Genomic DNA, 17,342 nt, shown 5'->3' with positions numbered 1-17,342 from the left:
TTTTTCCCTCCTTCTGGACCTTCCGGGTGGCTGATCAGAGACGTTGAACATTTGAATTCTTGGTTTGTGTTCCTGGATTTCTTCCCTGGTACCTGTCACCCGTGAGGTGTTTCCAGGGGTATAGCATGTGATAGGTAACCCAACACTTTCACCTGGGCATCACTTTTATCACTTTCGGACTTGAACTCGAATACAGAGTACTCATAACTCGCTTCATGTGGGACCACTGTCTGTCCCACAAAATAAGACAAAGAGGCAATTTGTAGGGTTGCATTGAAATGCTCAAATAACCGAGGCGTTGGCTGATTGTGGCCTCGTTTGTCAGGCACCTTACGCCAATCCTACCTCAGCTATGGTCTCACTTGAACAAAGATTCTTTTTTTTTTCTCGGAATTTTCTTACGGGGTAATAATGGTACAGAGAATATTTCAATCCTGTTCCTATTAGGACCATATCATGCACCATGGTTCTACCCGGGCCGCAGGATTTCGGCCTCATTAACTTCACCTTTTTTTTATGCTTGGAATAACCAGTCGCACTAGACATGAACACGATGTCATCACGAAGGCTATAGTGGGGACGATCAGCCCGCTCTCGGGGCAGTTCACGGGTAGAACAAAGTTCTTTCAACTGTTAACGCGTATTCTCCTCTGCCTTGGCTAACCCACAATAGAAGGTGAAAGTAGATCATCGCTATTCATTTGATCTCTTTCACTTTTACCTTGAAAGGGTTGATGTCGTACGAAGCCACTTCCTTTATATTCGGAGTAATGAATTTATCATTTCGGTCCCCGCTTTATCGCAAATGTACCTTCGGACTTCCGAAGCTGATTCATGCAATTCAATGCGATACCTTATGCACAGAAAGCATGACAGTGATGATCCAAAGACCTAGGCATTTACCTACCCAAAATCTAGGGCATGTGGCCACCAGTCATCGGTGATCTATGATCGCTTTGTAACACCTTCGGATTGCAATTACCATCGATCCTTTTGAAATTCCCTTATATCAGATATTGCTAATATGACAAGGATCCAAATGTCATGCCTTTTAAGTATGCAATATTCAAACGCTACAATACCTGGAAGAAATCTTTCAATACTTTGTGTCTCCGTGCATTTTGTTAATATATATATTAATCAAAGACTCCGAAATGAGTCCAGCTCCGTCTTGGCTTAGTCCGTTGTAGAAGTCGGAAATGCCAAAACATGGCGAATACAGGCATACGATGTTGGACAAAAATTGAAATCCCAACAATTCTGTCCACGTGGTCACTCGTTGTACAAGAAGCTAATTGTCACTGTTGCTAATAAACAAATATGCTTCGTGTCAGAATCATATGAATCTCCTAATATCATTTAAAATAATTAATTAATACGAAGTGCGGAGTAAGAGTATATAATACAGTGACTTCAACATTGTGGCTGTGGTTAAGCAAGGCCGGGGCCCTGGAGGCAACAGCGTAGGGATTTGACACTAATGCGGAGTAGTGAGTAAACATTCTAGAGGGAGTAAAGAGTAGGTAAATTATTGAGCAAACTATGTGATATAAGAGACCTCGGAGACATGTATTAAAGAATCTATAAAGAGACATGGTATTCATACCCCTGTAAAGCAACAAACAAACTGGCAAACTAGCAAACTAGCAATTAGCAATTAAAGATTTCAGTTTCAACTAACAAACAGTGTAGTAAACAGTAGGGTTGATGTCCAACATAAATAATATCTTTAATCTTACCATGAGCATTTCAGCAGATCTGCGTTGAAGTCTAAACTTGCATTCCGATGTCTCAAGGATGGGTGAAACATCTTCGCTTAGAGACCACGGATTAGTTATAGATGATTAAAGTGAACATCAAGTTTTGCCGAATAAAATATGCAATAATACGGAGAATTTGACGATCTTCGATATACAGAAGATCAATAACAGTTTGGCCATGGACAATTTGGCCCGCAAATACCATCCATACCACTCCGTACGGAGTACTCCAGACGCGCAGTTGAAATCAATATATGGGCGCATACATATATCAGGAGGTGTAGTGTGCTCCACCCCTCATAAACACTGTGATCGTCAGTTGCCAAATTTTTACAGCCATCTTTTTTTCAGTTCAAATGATCAGCCTGAACGATCTCCTACCAACCAGCCCCCGAGGATCCCAGCCCCTTTCCCCTGTCTATGGTTGATGTACAACATATAATGTAGCGAGAATCCTGACATCATACGTGCAAGTATTGAACTCCTGCTCCATACTCTGTTTTGCTTACTCCATATAGCCATCTATCCTGGGTAGCGAAGGGCCCTTACTCTTAGAGATTGTATCTCATGTATATAAGTCGCGTTTATCGGGATCACACATGAGATATAGGTCTATTCCATACGGCTATGTACATATTTAGTCCAGCAGTCAGACTTTAGGACAGAAAGAAGTGCTGCATGTAGTTATCTCAGCAGAAGTCTAGTCAATATTAAGCTCAAGGTTGATCCCAAGCAATGACATCCCACAAATTATATATAACCTATGTATAGAGTATATAACTATTGCTTGGTTTGAAATATAGATGATATCCATGGGTAGCAAAGCATGGATCCGAGGTCCAAGGCTCGGTGACATATCCACCCGTGGACCTGCACTTTTCCAGCCTTGGAATTGCATACAGACTATGAGGTCGCAGGCACCGAAGAGCTTAGCTATCTAAGCCCATAGACCTAGGATTTCTATTGGTTTCGGAATGGGACTTGTTTCGATTATATCCGTAAATCAAGGCATGCATAGCGTTGTGTATTCATACATGTTTCTAGAAACAAGCGATCAAGATCTGGATGAGTGAGAAGTCATGTCGAGGAATACAAGTTGAGAACGGTGGACACAATTGAACTTTCCAACATCGAAGCAGTGCAATCTGCATGTCATATTATTTATAGTGGAAGGGAGGCACTGGGAGGATGGTCGTTAAAGTTTTTAACTAGTAGGTTTTCCAAAGGATATATATCTCTCAATGAATATCCATACCTATATCTGATGAATGTACTTAAGTAATTACAACATATACGCTGGAAATTCCACACGGTGAACAAATTCGACCTATTATCAACTAAGTAGATGGCGGGCTGGAATCATGTACTAGCTAGCTTACGAAGAGTAATACAGGATCTTCCAAAATTATCAGAGATTGGCCTTGGTGAGCTCCAACTCAGTCCACTCCCACAAGCGCTTCCCTGCATCCTCATTGCATGCCCATTTGTTTCGACGTTTTAAAATTCCAACAGGTACATAATAACCTCCATTGGAAAGCTCCTCCTTCTTCGCGCCAGCAGCAGCCCACAACGAGTTACATGCTCCTTGATGCACTGTCGAGCCTGAGAAACGCAAAACCTTAGACCCCAAAGCAGCAAGCGGAGAATGCGAATTTACAGCGTCATACAAATTTGTCAAGATAATACCTGGATGGACCGCCACCGACATTATTGACGGGTATCGCCTACTGAGTTCCGCAGCGAAGAGAATATTCGCGGCCTTCGACGCTCCATACCGAGCAACTCTGTTGACCTTCTTGAGCTTCTCTTGATCTAAGATTTTCTCAAATGCAGGCGCGAAATTATGCCCCACAGAAGCGAGCGAAACGACACGGACATCCGAGCCAGGCTCTTCGGCCGTCTTGATAAGTGTTGGCAGTAGCAATTTGGTAAGATAGAAGTGCCCCGTATAATTCGTGCCAAGCTGGATCTCATGGCCCATTTCAGTCACACCAGGGGGCAGAGCCATCACACCAGCATTGAGGATCAGTATATCGAGACGGGATGACTGGGCGTTCATTTGCTCCGCTGCGGTCTTGATTGATTTGGCTGACATCAAGTCCAACGGTATCCAGGTGATGTCAACATCATTTGAAACGGATGACTTCGCCAATTTGATTGCTTCCTCTGCCTTCGCTTCTGAACGCGCGCCAAGGAATATCTTCTTCGGGCTGTGTTTGGTGAGCTGGAGAACTGTTTCTCTGCCCAAACCTGCATTTCCTGTGAAGGTACATAGCGTTAGATGCAGCGCTGCTGAACCATAGATGTACAGTTTAACCCACCACCCGTGACCAAGATGACCTTGCCAGTCAGATCTGGAATATCCTTTTCGGGTGTGAAGCTCACTGCACCCGCATAGTTGAGTGCATCCATAGCAGCTATAACCCATCCAGACATTTTGGCGGGGGTAGGAAATTATGGGTTTAGGTTGCGTTCGGCGTTGAATTGGTTAATATCCGATGCTAACTGACCTAAGAAAAATGTACCGGAGGAACTGTCTTCCCCGGCCTGAAAGTTGTCACAAATGCGAAGCTTCAATTTTGCAAGGTCCTCCAAGATTTATTAGTATTAGACGTACATAGTATCTCCCATGAACTACCTTTCAAGGGACCCACCCGAGAAGCGTCCCAGAGATAGGAGAGTGTCTAGATAAAGACATAGGTAAGCTCAGCTTTATATCAGGTACTCAGCATACCAAACAGGCCCTCGTACCCAGCTCTCTCCCATTCCCTTGTTGTAAGATGGAGCAGTTTTGATTCACATAGACTGATGAAATAAGATACGATATAACGATATACAAACTATACCATGAATGGGCCAGAGAAGCACATTGTAGGCCCTGGTCAGGGGACTGGATAGGTAACAGCGAAATCCTTGAACAGCGGGGATAAAAGGGTGCAGACTATTGCAGGATTTAGTGTGAGATGGTATGATATTCAGAGGTATTGATACCGCTGTAACTATAAAGAGCGTCGGTGAGCTTTTACACCAACACCAGAAGAATGGCTACTATGGATAGATGATAACACTGAGGCTTTTAGATAGTCGTGAGGGGCACGGTGCGGTGCAGTAATAGTTTCATGACAAGTCTGCACAGCATCCCTATGCGACAGGTTGTGGTGGCAGCGACCCTGCGTAGCCATGGACTCGTTATAAATGATCAGTCGTCCGCGTAGGTGGAAACTTGATGGAGAGGGCGATGCAAACGAAGTGTCTAAGGAAAGAAATAGCAATCGATGAAGAAGTGATGAGCAAGTTTGGAGCAATGATAAAAGACTAGATTACATGAGGTGAGTAAAATCTGAGTAGGATGTAAATGCCATCCCAAAATTGAATCTAGAGGTTGAAATATCTATTTGCCTTGAATATTTCACTTTTTGACAAGTAATCGACGACTGATATTTTGCTTCTCTCTCTTTTTTTCCGTTCTCTTCCTTCCCTCTCTCAAATACCCCTCGTCAACCTTTCCTTGATAAATTCTTCATCATTCATCATGACACACAGGAGTCATCAGCGGCAGCCGGATGACGCTAGTCAGTGTGATGCTGCAAAGGTAAGTCTGCATGTGACCAGCGTATGATATCTGTCAATGTTTATGCGCTTGGTAGTGACAATGGTTACTTTATGTTGTTGCCACTTCCCAATATTTATTCGATCTTTGATCATTAACTGACATCATACGTGTATATATCTAGAGAGCATCTCTTCCTTGCAAAATCTGTCATGAGGGCAGTCATACAGACGCGCAATGTCCATTTCTTATCTTCTTCAATCTCAGATATGGGACAATGACCTTTCAGGTAAGATACAAACCCTGGGGGAAGCAAAAGGATTACCCAGAGGACAGTTCCCAATAACGACTGAGTAGCACCAGCTTAGGATTCCTGACCAGGCATGCTTTCCCGCCCCCTCCCCGCGTCCTGGTGACTCTCCTATACATCGCCCACCGGTGCCTCTTGCACCCCGTGCATTGGGGTTTGCAAACTGCACGCTTCCGCTACTCGTTCCTCCCCATGCAGCGTCTCCTTCTATTCCACGGAAATCAAAACCACGGAAATCGAAGCTGGAAGCTCATTCAACTAATGGCACATTGATAACTGGACCAATCACTTTTAATGAGAACATTGAAATCATTTGGTAGGTTTCAGAACTCGCGATATAGTACAATAGAACTCTAATATAGGGCCAATATCCACAGTGGGAACAGTGAACACTTGGAGAACACGAATGATCTCCCAAGGAAGCTTACCACTTAAACCTCTGGTCCATTCTTGGTCACCTCCTTCTTCCGCCTTTGTGAACCCTTCCTTGTGGTGGGGATCGTCTTCCCATGGATGGTTCCCATCTACGCGACACTTGTGCTCCTACTCGTCTGTGGGAAACGATTCTCTTGATGCTGCCCATCTGCATTCGGTACCACTTTCATTAAGCAGATGTCATTATCGTTAGTATATGTTAGTTTAGGGCTCATATTGGTCAATGAAACCAGACAAGAAGTTGAATAGAAACTGAGACCCTATTGGCTCACTTTCTCGTCAGTTTGCTGTGAATTAGTGTATCTGGATTTATAGCCAGAGGTGTTACAACTACTTAGGCTTTCAAGTTCTTGCTCTTCTTCCATAACCACTATGTAGAGAGGATCAGTTAGAAAGGTGCGAAACTTTAGGATAGTAGCTTGGCCTGGGGTAGTTTGTTGATATCTAGCTCCTCAAGAGCTTCCCTCTTCTCATAATCAACTCTTCTTTATAAGCCTTCCTAGTATCTGCCATTGCATCATCATCTCAGCATCTAGTCCTCTCCCCCCTCGTCAAGAGCCACCTTCAACCTCTCTCTATCTACATCCTCATTTTCAAACCACCATCCACTCAAAGTGCCCATATCAGCGGCAGTATCATGGTAAGCTCTTTTCTACTGTCTGCTGTGATATGTTACAGGTATTGTGAGCTTTGGATTGTGGCCGTCCACCCTGGATGGGCACGCCTCAACCATCAAAGGGCTGCCCATATAGTTGGAGAGATGCTGCTATACCGACATTGATATACAGACATTTGTTCTATTTGAGTGGAGACTGACTTCATCTGGGTATACATGCAGGCGGTCACACGCCCATGTCCAGGATGCGGTCGAATGGGCCACCCGTTGAGAGAATGCGCATTTCGCAATTTCTATCAGTCAAGCCTGGACGTGATCTTAACGACCAAGCTAACTTTTGTCTTGCTGAATCCTGCCTTTTGCCCATACTAATTACTATTGGACAGCCTCGGATTTCTATAACTGAGACCCCGCCGCTCTCATTTGCCCACCGATGCCTTATCGCCTCTGCCACACAGCAGAAAGGGCACCCGCTACGAGCACTTGCATCCCAGAAGCCAAATCCGTCACCATTGGGTCTGAGCTCTGAGGCATGTTTAGGCCGTGATAAGATTGCGATGATAGGAGAACAGGCACCGAAGGAGATCTTGATGTGGCTCTTGAGTCCATAGGTTCGAATAGAATATGACGCTGGTGATTACTGGAAGTGGACCGCACTTATTTATATCAAACGTAGACATGCACTTATTATCGCAGTCCTCATGAAATTGCGGCTCTTCTAATTGCCATATAGCTACCCTTAGTGTACCTATTAGGCTAATTTCTTCATATCCCAATGTTCTTGTCTAAACTCATGCGTGTGATGCTGATTCACATCGAGTTCGGCTCCACCCCGACATGACCTGAGGCCTAACAGCTCGATAAACGTCTCACAACACCCAGAGCCGAACGAATGAGTACGTGGACCGTGTTATAATTCGATTATGCGGAGGCTTCATTGCTCAGAGCGACATTATCAAGAAGTCGTTTGATTTTCCAGAGGGATATCATTGCATCAATACCGAGCTTATCCTCTGGTCTGAAGAACAGGGCGGTGTGTCTGAACTGACAGTAGGATTCACGGAGATGTTTGATATCAGCCTCGGAAAGAAGCAGTGAAAGATCAAACACAGGAACCTTCGACCCAGTTTGCGTGAGAGCCACCGAGTCCAAAGAGCCACTCAATTGAGATGTATCCCCGGCAGCCGCAGAATTCTTTGGTCCAAGAAGCAGGACACCGCCATATTCCATATGACCAAATCGCTCCAGACTTCCCAGGGCTTCATTCAGTGCAGCATCCGAGTACTCGGGTAGATCCAGGGCCCTCCAGACCCCATTGGAGGTGCCGACGCGTTTGTATTTGTCGAGTACTGCACCCAGCTTCTTAATAACGACATCCCTCATACCCCGCAACATAATTTCCGGAGTGTTCTCCGACCAGATGATTCTTTTCTCTTCGTGCGCCGTCACAGGGCCCTGGGGATGCTTCCATCGGAACGGCAACAGCCGCATAATCGGTGGTTTTTTCCCGCCCTTCTTGGAGAGTGGCACTGAAATAGATCGAATAAGTGGAAGAAGCTCAGCAATGCGAAGCACGAGCTGGCGTCCAGTCTGCTTATCTGGGGAGGTCGGAATTGGCGGTGCCTCCAAGGATTCCTCTTCACGGCCATTGAGCCCCATTTTTGGGCTTTCCGGTTGGCCTGGAATGATTGGCTCTGGTGATGAGCCGAGGTTCCGGGGCTTATTGCTTTGCAGCGAGTCCTGCAGCAGACCCACAGGCATCATATGAAGCTCATCTGTATTTGGTTGTCTAACAAGACCCCAGGTCCCCAGCAGGGCAGATGGAAGGCGTGCACCAGTCACAGAGCACATACGTGCCGGCGAGGCCAGCATTATGGCCCACGGGTTCTTGAGCAAATCAGCTTCCTCCTGTGCCGTGGGGCGTCTCTTGCGATGCTTCTCGGTCCCAGAGCGAGGATGTGCGAGAAGAGGAGATTGCGGGAGTCGCTGCGAAGGAAGTACAGAGTTCGGTTTCGGTTTGTCTGTCTTTGTTTCTAACGTGGTTGCATCAACTTGGTCAATTTGCCGCGAGGTCGAAATGCCGCGACTGACTGTCTGAGCATGTGAAGTTGCTAGCAATTGTCGGAAGGCATTTAGGCGCCATTTTGCGTACGGGATGCGTGTACCCACACACTCCATTTTTTGACAGTTTTTGGGAATAGAGCCTGATGGTGAGTTGAGGGCGGAAAAGATGATCTTGGAGCTGTTGCAGGAGCCAATCGGAGCCCCTTATTTGCGGAGATGTTGTTGATCGAACAGTGGTTGTCGAATAACGTTACAGGCAGTGCAAAGACCTAGTTGGGTTCTCAGATACTATCAGATTATTCTCCCAGACACATCATACTCTCCGGAGAAAGTTGTTTCTAGATCAAGACCGTCGCAATGCCGCTGTTCACCTGAGCTCCTTATCTTAGCGTGGCTCTTATCGTATCAGGCAGTTCACCGTCCACAGTCTCCCGACTCGGCATTTCCGACTTCATACAACTACGAATCCCTTGGGCATATTTTTGAAGATGTTTCCAAGAGTTCCTCTGCGCCAGCTTGGGTCGTTTGCCCCAAATCCCTCGGGTACTGTCGCCCGTCTCGCCGCCAGATTCGCACGATGCTTCTCGAACCAAGGGCCGTCACTTGCGCAGCCCCCGCGGAGTTGGACACCGACCCCATTCGTGACAGAGACAGTGGTATGCTTGATACCCTCTATGGGCAAGAAAATTCCTAATGCGCATCTACTAATAATGACCAGGGAGGCGGCTGGCACACTTGTATGTTTTACAATTGAATCCGTCGAAGCTTGAATATGATCCAAAACATGATCTATCTGCTAATCTATACCGCACTACAGATGATATATTTTCTCGATTAATGAAGGTAAACCAGACCAAGGAAGATACTACCTCCGCAACCTTCCCGTGCTAATCAAACCTCCAGGAACGCATCATCTGCCTTAACGGCGAAGTCGACGACACCCTCTCCGCATCGATAGTCGCACAACTCCTCTTCCTTGAAGCCGACAATCCTGCCAAACCAATCCATCTTTATATCAACTCACCAGGAGGCTCAGTAACAGCCGGTACGTGGACCTCTCTCAGTGGATATCCCCGACCTATACTGACTAACGATTCCACAGGCCTCGCGATCTACGATACAATGACATATATCGCCTCTCCCGTGAGCACAATCTGCGTTGGTCAAGCCGCCTCAATGGGATCTCTTCTTCTTGCCGGCGGCGAAGCAGGCAAGCGTTACTGTCTCCCGCACTCCTCGATCATGGTGCACCAGCCCTCGGGCGGCTACTTCGGACAGGCGTCCGACATCGCTATCCATGCAAAAGAGATCCTGCGTGTGCGCACCCAGCTCAATGAGATCTACCAACGCCATCTTACTGGCAAGAAGCAGTTGTCTCTCGATGAGATTGAGAAACTTATGGAGCGCGACTACTTTATGGGTGCTAAAGAGGCACTCGAGCTGGGTGTTATCGACGAGATTCTGGACCGTAGAGTTCAGGGGAAGGATGGCGCTGGGGAAGAGTCTAAGCCTCCTACTGCATAAATTGTATAATGTGTCTATGGGTCTTTGATATATATCAGGGCTTCTCGGTGTCTACAAATTCTCCCATGGGACTATACCAGCTGCATGTAGGATCATGTATTAACAAGATTGGCCATAGTCGATTTCTCTCTCGTACCCGGGAAATTATATTCAGGCAGTTTTGGTTTGGGACAGTGTTGGGATATACTATCTCAATCCAAGATAATTTTGGAACGGATATGGATCCTTGAGCAAAGGGGATGTGTTGATAAATATAAATCCCATGAAACAGCCTGTAAGCATGGCAGTAAAGCTTTTCTTCATGAGAATTTACCAATACGTATATATAGTTTACTACGAGAGTAGAAATGCGGATTTGCATCACATTATATTCGCACGTTCAATGCGACCATTAGTCCCAACCTGGAGACCAAAGCGGCGCCGCAGGAACGTTGCCGTTTCAGGAGACGGTACAAAGCCTGACGTCGGCCGTGCTTGCGCATTTGAATGGCGCATCTGATCACGAATTGTACCAAGCAAGCTCATATTGACAATGACAGCCTCGCCAGCGGCGAATGTATCCATGGGGTGTTCGCCCCGAGCACCGCTGCCAGTCTCAGCATCGGCCGGATCAGCCAAGAGCGTCGTGCGCTCTTCTTCAGCCTCTTCGTCGATCCCGCTACTGTGGGTTGAATCAGAACCATGATGAGCGGGGGGCATTCTTTCACCGCCATCTTCTTGTAGTAGAACGCCGCGCTCTTCGGCATCATGGTCTTGTGGCACGGACTCTTCCGCGCCTGGGTTTATATCTGTGGTTGTGTCTGTGGTTGTATCTGTATTTGGTGCTGTAGGCGACGGGGCGGGGATTCCATTAGTCTTCACCCGCTCGATAATCAAGCCCAGCATGATAAAATCGATGAGAAGGATTAAAAGGTCGAACGAGAGAAGTCGATAAGCAGAGACAGGAGCCTGCCCAATAAAATCGATGAACAGTCCCCCATGTAGGTAGCCGCGTGTTTCCTCGCCAGCCTCGGGACGAATCAGGAACGCATGGAAGAGCATGCAGATGAGATTACTGCCGATGATGGCACTGACAAACGGTTGATTGCGTGTGGGCTCAAAGGGGGGTGCTTTTGGCGTGAAGAAGATCAATTCGACCATGGCACGTAAGGCAAATAGGATAATCGAGCAGCTGTACCGATATAGACAGACGTTAGGAGTTTGTCGCGGTGGAAAGAAGGTTCATTGCTGGCTTTTGGGGTTGAGCTTACTCCATGTAATACAGGGCGGAAAGTTGACAATAAATTAATATGTCGAGATCGCGTAGCAATCGATCAATAAAGGCGACTCTGGCAGTCGACTTGACTTTCTTCACGCGGGCGTTTTGGCTGCTGAGCGTGCCTGTTGGCCTTGGGGGCTCCGCATCATCATAGGATATGCCGGACACGTCAGCGATGTATTCCGCATCCCGATAGGCACCAGCGTCTGTCATAGAGGGTCATGAGCGCTTGGAAGGTATCCAACAAGCAAGGTATAACGAGTCGAGGTGGAGACTCCCCGTTACTTTGGTGAGCTGGGGTAACTATGGATCGCAGATGGTCGAGGCGGACTTTCCTCGGTCCGGACCACGTGCTCCTCCCAAGTTACATTCTAAGATGTTCTGGTGGTACATACAATCAATTCAAAAATTGAGCGCTTTGAAAGAATACTACTATGCTTGAATGTGGTTTATTGCTTGTGTTGCTTCATATGGTTATTTATGGTGTGCCTAATCCACAAGGATCGTCTTCGACAGCTCGGAGTAATGCTTGAAGAAGCCAGTGAATAGACGAATGGCGTGGGCAACATCATATGTACCGCCTGTTTCACGGATACTGTGCATGCTGAGTTGCGGATTACCTAGATCTAGTGTCCGCGCGCCTAGCGCAGCGGACAGCATAGGACCAATGGTGCTGCCGCAGCTGGAGTCATTACGAACCACAAACAGCTGGAGAGGGACATGCACACCAGTCTCCTTGGTGGTCTTGCGTGCAATCTCCTCTAGGAGAACAATTCCAGGAGAGTTCGTTGCATAGCGAGCATTGGCATTAATCTTAATCACCGGGCCCTTGTTCATCTCTGGCTTGTGGTCCGACTCGTACTTCCCCGCGTAGTTGGGGTTGACTGAGTGGGCCATGTCGGCAGAGACAAGGAAGGAGGTGGACAGGGTCTGCTCATAGGCAGTTGACAGGTCGTTGCTCTTGGAAGAGGAGGATGGGAGGACTGATAGACGGCGAATGATCGACGGAAGAATGTTCGAGTCCGCACCCTGTGCTGTACGGCTTCCGATTTCCTCGTGGTCAAACAAGGCAATCAGGCGAATCGCATCTTCGTCATCGAGGGCTGACTTGTCAGCCACAGAGTCAATCAGACCAATTGTAGCGCAGAAAGTGCTGTTCAGGTTATCTAGGCGAGGGGAAAAGATAAATTCCTCCTGCATACCACCGAGGCAGGACTTGTGAGTGTCGAACAGGATCATTTCGAAGTCCAGAATGTCGCTAGGATTGACACCAGCCTCAGCAGCAATAAGCTCAACAAAGTGAGAGTGGTGACGTTCTGTGACAGACTTCAATGGTGACAATGAGTCATCTCCCTCGTCTGTGTCAGGTGTGTTGGCTCCATTGCGATTGAGCTCTGCAGCAATAAGGCCAGCAATAGGGAAGAGCTGTGTTTCCTTGTTGAATGCAAAGGTCTCCTGGCGGTCCAGATGGATGGCCAGTGTTGGAATACGGAGGACTAGCATGTCAGCAAGGCACATTCATCGACTCAACATAAAACATAAAACATACTGGGACGGTCAATCTTGACCAGTTTCTGCACGATAGATCCGTCGCTTTTCCGAGTCATAACCCGGCCAGCGACACCCAGATCACGATCAAACCCTACATGGAATTAGCGACAGTAATAGTATGAAGGTAATTAATGGCATGTACAAGTGTGCCAGAGGCCTCCACCGTAGGTCTCAACACCGACCTGGATGAAACCTTCCCCGCTCTTCTTGCTAACGGGCTTGACCCTCAACACCGGAGAGTCAGTGTGGGCACCGATCATAGAGATGGAATTGCCCGGCTATATTGATTATTATCCACGGTTAGTTGTGATATTATTTATCCACTTCTGCAATCGATACATACCTGCCATTTCTGGCCGATCGCAAAAGCCACAAGGGTAGTAGTGTTGCGAGTCAAGTAGTATTTGCCTCCCGGTTGACAGGTCGACGCCCAAGACTCTCTCTCCTATTGATGGATGAGCCACCATTTTATTATTTCGGTTTCAGTGAACAAACCCTGATTTCTTGGAATCCAGCCTTAGTCAGGAGCTCCTTGGCTTCGTGGACGGCATGGAAAGCTGAAGATAAGACAGATCAGCGACGTTCCGCGTCATCGCATAGGGACCACATACGGGTAGGGGCAGAATTTACAAAGGACAAGAAGTCCAAAGCAGATTGCTTGGCAGCCATTGTAGAATAACGTTTAGAACAACCAATAATGTCAGGATAAAGCCGCCTGAGGAGCATTGCAGGGTAGAACAAAGAGAGAAACCTGGCTTTTGCCGCCACAGGTTTGATTGGTTTGGCGGTGACAGCGGATGGCAATGTCACGTAACAAAGCCACCACCTTCAGTGAAACTAGATAGTCTTAGAATTGTATATATTCAAGGTTATTCAGATAAGAATTCTAGCTTTAAATCATTACTATTACATGTACTGAGTATGTTGTATATGGATTGATGGTTCTATATGGAGTCAACCCCACTATAGAAGCTTCTGTGCACAATTTATTGTGTATTGTCGTTGCCATGGCCCAAGCTTCGTCGCGTCGCGTCGAAGCGAGCGCGTTTACCAAATCAATCTGCGGATTTCGCGTTAGTAAAACGGCCCATACAGGTCCCTCACTTCCCCCACTTTCAGTGGTCCAGTTAGACCAGTTTGGGCGCGTCCCTTCCAGTAAACAACAGGAAGCATCAGTCTCGATCGTAACAAAGCCATGCTGACACAGATCGTTTCCAAGATTATCGGCAACTAGCATATGACTGCTTTGTGAGGGAAAAAACAAGGAACTAAACTTCGCTTTTAAAATAGTCAATGAAATATCACCTGGCAATGTGTGTGATTAAAGACAAAGGATAAGGGCTGATTTGACCTGGTTGATGGGCCCCGATTGCCTTCGCTAAATCGGGTTAGCGTACCCGACGCGTGACCCAGAGAGTCGCCCTGCGCAACTCCGTCACTCCCTTGAAGACATTCATTCATTCACATGCCTGCAGTTCAGACACTTCTTTGTTGATCTATTTGGTGAAACAGAGTCTGCTAATGCTTTGATTTGGAACATCTTCCATATTCAGGCATCAGCAGCTGGAACTCTCATCCCGCCTCTGGATCAACAACAACGGACCCTCTGCGAATCGCCCTTCAAATACCCTTGTCCCTACACCTGAATTTCTGAACGTTTGACATCCCCGATTGGTAGACATTTCACTTCCATCTTATGCAACTTTTATCCTTATCTTGATCGGTTTCACTTTGTCTCCGTTGAACCGACAACCAGGCATTGCCATGACGGACAGACCTCAGAATTCGGAGAAGGGTGGGAGTAAGTCGGCAACAAGACCTGAAATATCACAGATCTCAAATATTGCATCACCACCTGGATCGAAAACACCGCCAAGCATGCCATCAAAGCGCACGATGTATTTCCCAGACAATTCGAATTCGGGCAGCCGCCAACCGCAATCGCAACCTGCAGCAGAGCCAGTCGACCCCAGTGCGCTTGCAAAAGCATTGAAGGATTATGAGGCTGCTGGAAGTCGGCGGGACAGGACCCCAGCCTCCAGCCCATGTCGCAAGAGACAGCGGGTATATGGGGACCGGTAAGCCACAAATTCTATTGTCTTTAACCAGATAATCCATGACAAAACAACGGTAGTCATATGTAACTCGGTTACTGACTGTGATTTAGATTCATCCCTAATCGTGAGGGACAAGATCTACAAGCGACTTATAGCCTGTTGCATGAAGATGGTTGCCCATCTACTCCTTCCAAGACCAAGAAACGTCCCCCTCAATCTGAGCTCCATTTCCAAAAGAGTGTGTTATATATTGGAACCCAATATGTTGTACATTAAAACTGACTTTTTAATTGCAGCCGAGGAAGCCAACCGTACATTCTCCCGGGTTTTGCGCAGCGAGCTGTTCGGAAACACGGTCCCACAGCCCGACTTGAACTCTGCGCCTCCCGATCCATTAATCGGCTTCAGCAATGGGATCAATGACAAGACTCGATCCCACACACCTCCCTCTCATATCGCTGCCAATCTCCCTCCCGCTAGCATCACCCCCACCACCCCACACAAGAATCTCTTCAACTATGGTCCTTCACGGACCGGATCCGGTCATCCGACCCCCTCCAAAACCCCTCGAAGTGTGCATGGCCCCAACTTAGACGTGCGCTCTGAGCTCTACAGCCTTTCTCCTATCCGATATGACAGCCAACGTATCCTTGAAACCCCCCGAAAACAGGCCCGGTATGTGAACAAGGTGCCTTACAAGGTCTTGGATGCGCCGGATCTTCAAGATGATTTCTATTTGAATCTGGTGGACTGGGGCAGTAGTAATGTTCTTGGCGTTGGATTGGCGAATTCTGTCTACATGTGGAATTCCCACACGGGTGGAGTTACGAGGTTGTGTGAGCTGAAAGATGATACCGTGACCAGCGTGAGCTGGATTCAAAGGGTAAGCAAGGAATCTGCATGTCACCTCCCCATACATGATACTCACATTAGGGACTATAGGGTACACATCTTGCAATTGGCACTGGTAAAGGTCTCGTACAAATATGGGATGCTGAGCACTGCCGGCGTCTACGAACCATGATTGGACATACCAACAGAGTTGGCGCTTTAGCATGGAATGATCACATTCTCACCTCGGGATCTCGGGATCGTCTCATTTATCATCGTGATGTTCGATCTCCAGACCAGTACGTTCGAAAACTTTCTGGCCACAAGCAAGAGGTCTGCGGCTTGAAATGGAACACCGAAGATGGCCAATTAGCGTCTGGCGGAAATGACAACAAACTCATGGTTTGGGATAAGCTGAGCGAGACACCCCTCTACCGTTTCTCCGACCACAATGCTGCAGTCAAGGCTATTGCATGGTCCCCTCATCAACATCATCTTCTTGCTTCTGGCGGTGGTACCGCTGACCGCACGATCAAGTTCTGGAATACACAAACCGGCTCAATGATCAAAGAGGTCGACACTGGTAGCCAGGTCTGTAATCTCTCTTGGTCCAAAAATTCAGATGAGATCATTAGCACACATGGTTACAGCCAGAACCAAATCGTCATTTGGAAATACCCGCGTATGGAACAAATCGTCTCGTTGACCGGCCACACTTTCCGCGTACTTTACCTCGCCATGAGCCCTGATGGCCAGACTGTCGTGACAGGAGCTGGAGACGAAACACTGAGATTCTGGAAATTATTTGATAGACGAGCTACAAGAGACACTCGTCGGGAGGGTAGCAAACTGGCCGAATGGGGCACCATCCGGTAGCTCGGCCAACCCTCTACTTTCTAACTTGTTTCTTCATCTGCATTCGACATGGCGTTTTTCGGTTCATTATTTCAATTTGGTCACTCGGGGAAATTATTGCATGGTTTGAGGGGGATCTGACTTTGCGTCTTTTCATGCGTCGTCATCTATTGCATCTTTCTTTCTATCGGTGGTTCAAAACATTTTGCGGGTGGACGTCCGGCGCTCGGTCATTCGGAATGGGTGTTTTGCTTGTTTCAGTGCTTTTCTTTTTTTCCTTTTCCCGCTTCTTGCTTTCTTTGATCTCTTCCTTGGGTTAGTCCTTACTCTGGCCATAATGGCCAGATGCCTTTGAGTGGAGTAGACACTTTTACATCCACGTTTCTTCAAGGCTTTGAGCGGCGGCGCTGGTTGGTTTTCCTGGTTGCCGGTATGCGGCGTTGCATGGGGGTCCTCGCAAGTCTCTTGCGAGATTCCGAGGTTGCCTTTGATGATGACATGACCCGTTCTTCTTTTCTGGCACGAATTTGT

The 17,342-nt window shown here is 47.3% G+C and overlaps 6 protein-coding genes across 6 annotated transcripts; 2 read left to right on the top strand and 4 right to left on the bottom strand.

Moving 5' to 3' along the window:
- Window positions 1-3,168: 3,168 nt before the first annotated feature.
- Window positions 3,169-4,196, bottom strand: PGRI_046800 (Short-chain dehydrogenase/reductase SDR; the record flags this gene model as incomplete). The annotated part of the gene is made up of 2 exons (XM_040792393.1): window positions 3,169-4,019; window positions 4,082-4,196. 2 exons carry the CDS (start codon window positions 4,194-4,196, stop codon window positions 3,169-3,171), a joined length of 966 nt encoding a protein of 321 aa, XP_040644360.1.
- Window positions 4,197-7,592: 3,396 nt separating this feature from the next.
- PGRI_046790 (uncharacterized protein) lies at window positions 7,593-8,849 on the bottom strand (the record flags this gene model as incomplete). The annotated part of the gene is made up of 1 exon (XM_040792392.1): window positions 7,593-8,849. The coding sequence occupies one exon, from the start codon at window positions 8,847-8,849 to the stop codon at window positions 7,593-7,595; it is 1,257 nt and encodes a 418-aa protein (XP_040644359.1).
- Window positions 8,850-9,312: 463 nt separating this feature from the next.
- Window positions 9,313-10,259, top strand: PGRI_046780 (ATP-dependent Clp protease proteolytic subunit; the record flags this gene model as incomplete). The annotated part of the gene is made up of 4 exons (XM_040792391.1): window positions 9,313-9,391; window positions 9,454-9,578; window positions 9,639-9,780; window positions 9,838-10,259. The coding sequence occupies 4 exons, from the start codon at window positions 9,313-9,315 to the stop codon at window positions 10,257-10,259; spliced, it is 768 nt and encodes a 255-aa protein (XP_040644358.1).
- A 360-nt stretch (window positions 10,260-10,619) lies between these two features.
- Window positions 10,620-11,730, bottom strand: PGRI_046770 (DSC4 family protein; the record flags this gene model as incomplete). Its single annotated transcript, XM_040792390.1, has 2 exons — window positions 10,620-11,430; window positions 11,510-11,730. 2 exons carry the CDS (start codon window positions 11,728-11,730, stop codon window positions 10,620-10,622), a joined length of 1,032 nt encoding a protein of 343 aa, XP_040644357.1.
- A 276-nt stretch (window positions 11,731-12,006) lies between these two features.
- PGRI_046760 (M18 family aminopeptidase) lies at window positions 12,007-13,737 on the bottom strand (the record flags this gene model as incomplete). The annotated part of the gene is made up of 6 exons (XM_040792389.1): window positions 12,007-13,013; window positions 13,067-13,159; window positions 13,211-13,346; window positions 13,412-13,513; window positions 13,564-13,625; window positions 13,680-13,737. The coding sequence occupies 6 exons, from the start codon at window positions 13,735-13,737 to the stop codon at window positions 12,007-12,009; spliced, it is 1,458 nt and encodes a 485-aa protein (XP_040644356.1).
- Window positions 13,738-14,946: 1,209 nt separating this feature from the next.
- PGRI_046750 (WD40 repeat domain-containing protein) lies at window positions 14,947-16,832 on the top strand (the record flags this gene model as incomplete). The annotated part of the gene is made up of 4 exons (XM_040792388.1): window positions 14,947-15,146; window positions 15,236-15,363; window positions 15,422-16,008; window positions 16,068-16,832. The coding sequence occupies 4 exons, from the start codon at window positions 14,947-14,949 to the stop codon at window positions 16,830-16,832; spliced, it is 1,680 nt and encodes a 559-aa protein (XP_040644355.1).
- Window positions 16,833-17,342: the final 510 nt, after the last annotated feature.

Source organism: Penicillium griseofulvum (genome assembly GCF_001561935.1).
Source record: "Penicillium griseofulvum strain PG3 chromosome Unknown contig_84, whole genome shotgun sequence".
Lineage (NCBI taxonomy): Eukaryota > Fungi > Ascomycota > Eurotiomycetes > Eurotiales > Aspergillaceae > Penicillium > Penicillium griseofulvum.
Note: the sequence above shows the minus strand (reverse complement) of the source record. Positions and strands in the feature narration are given on the sequence as shown.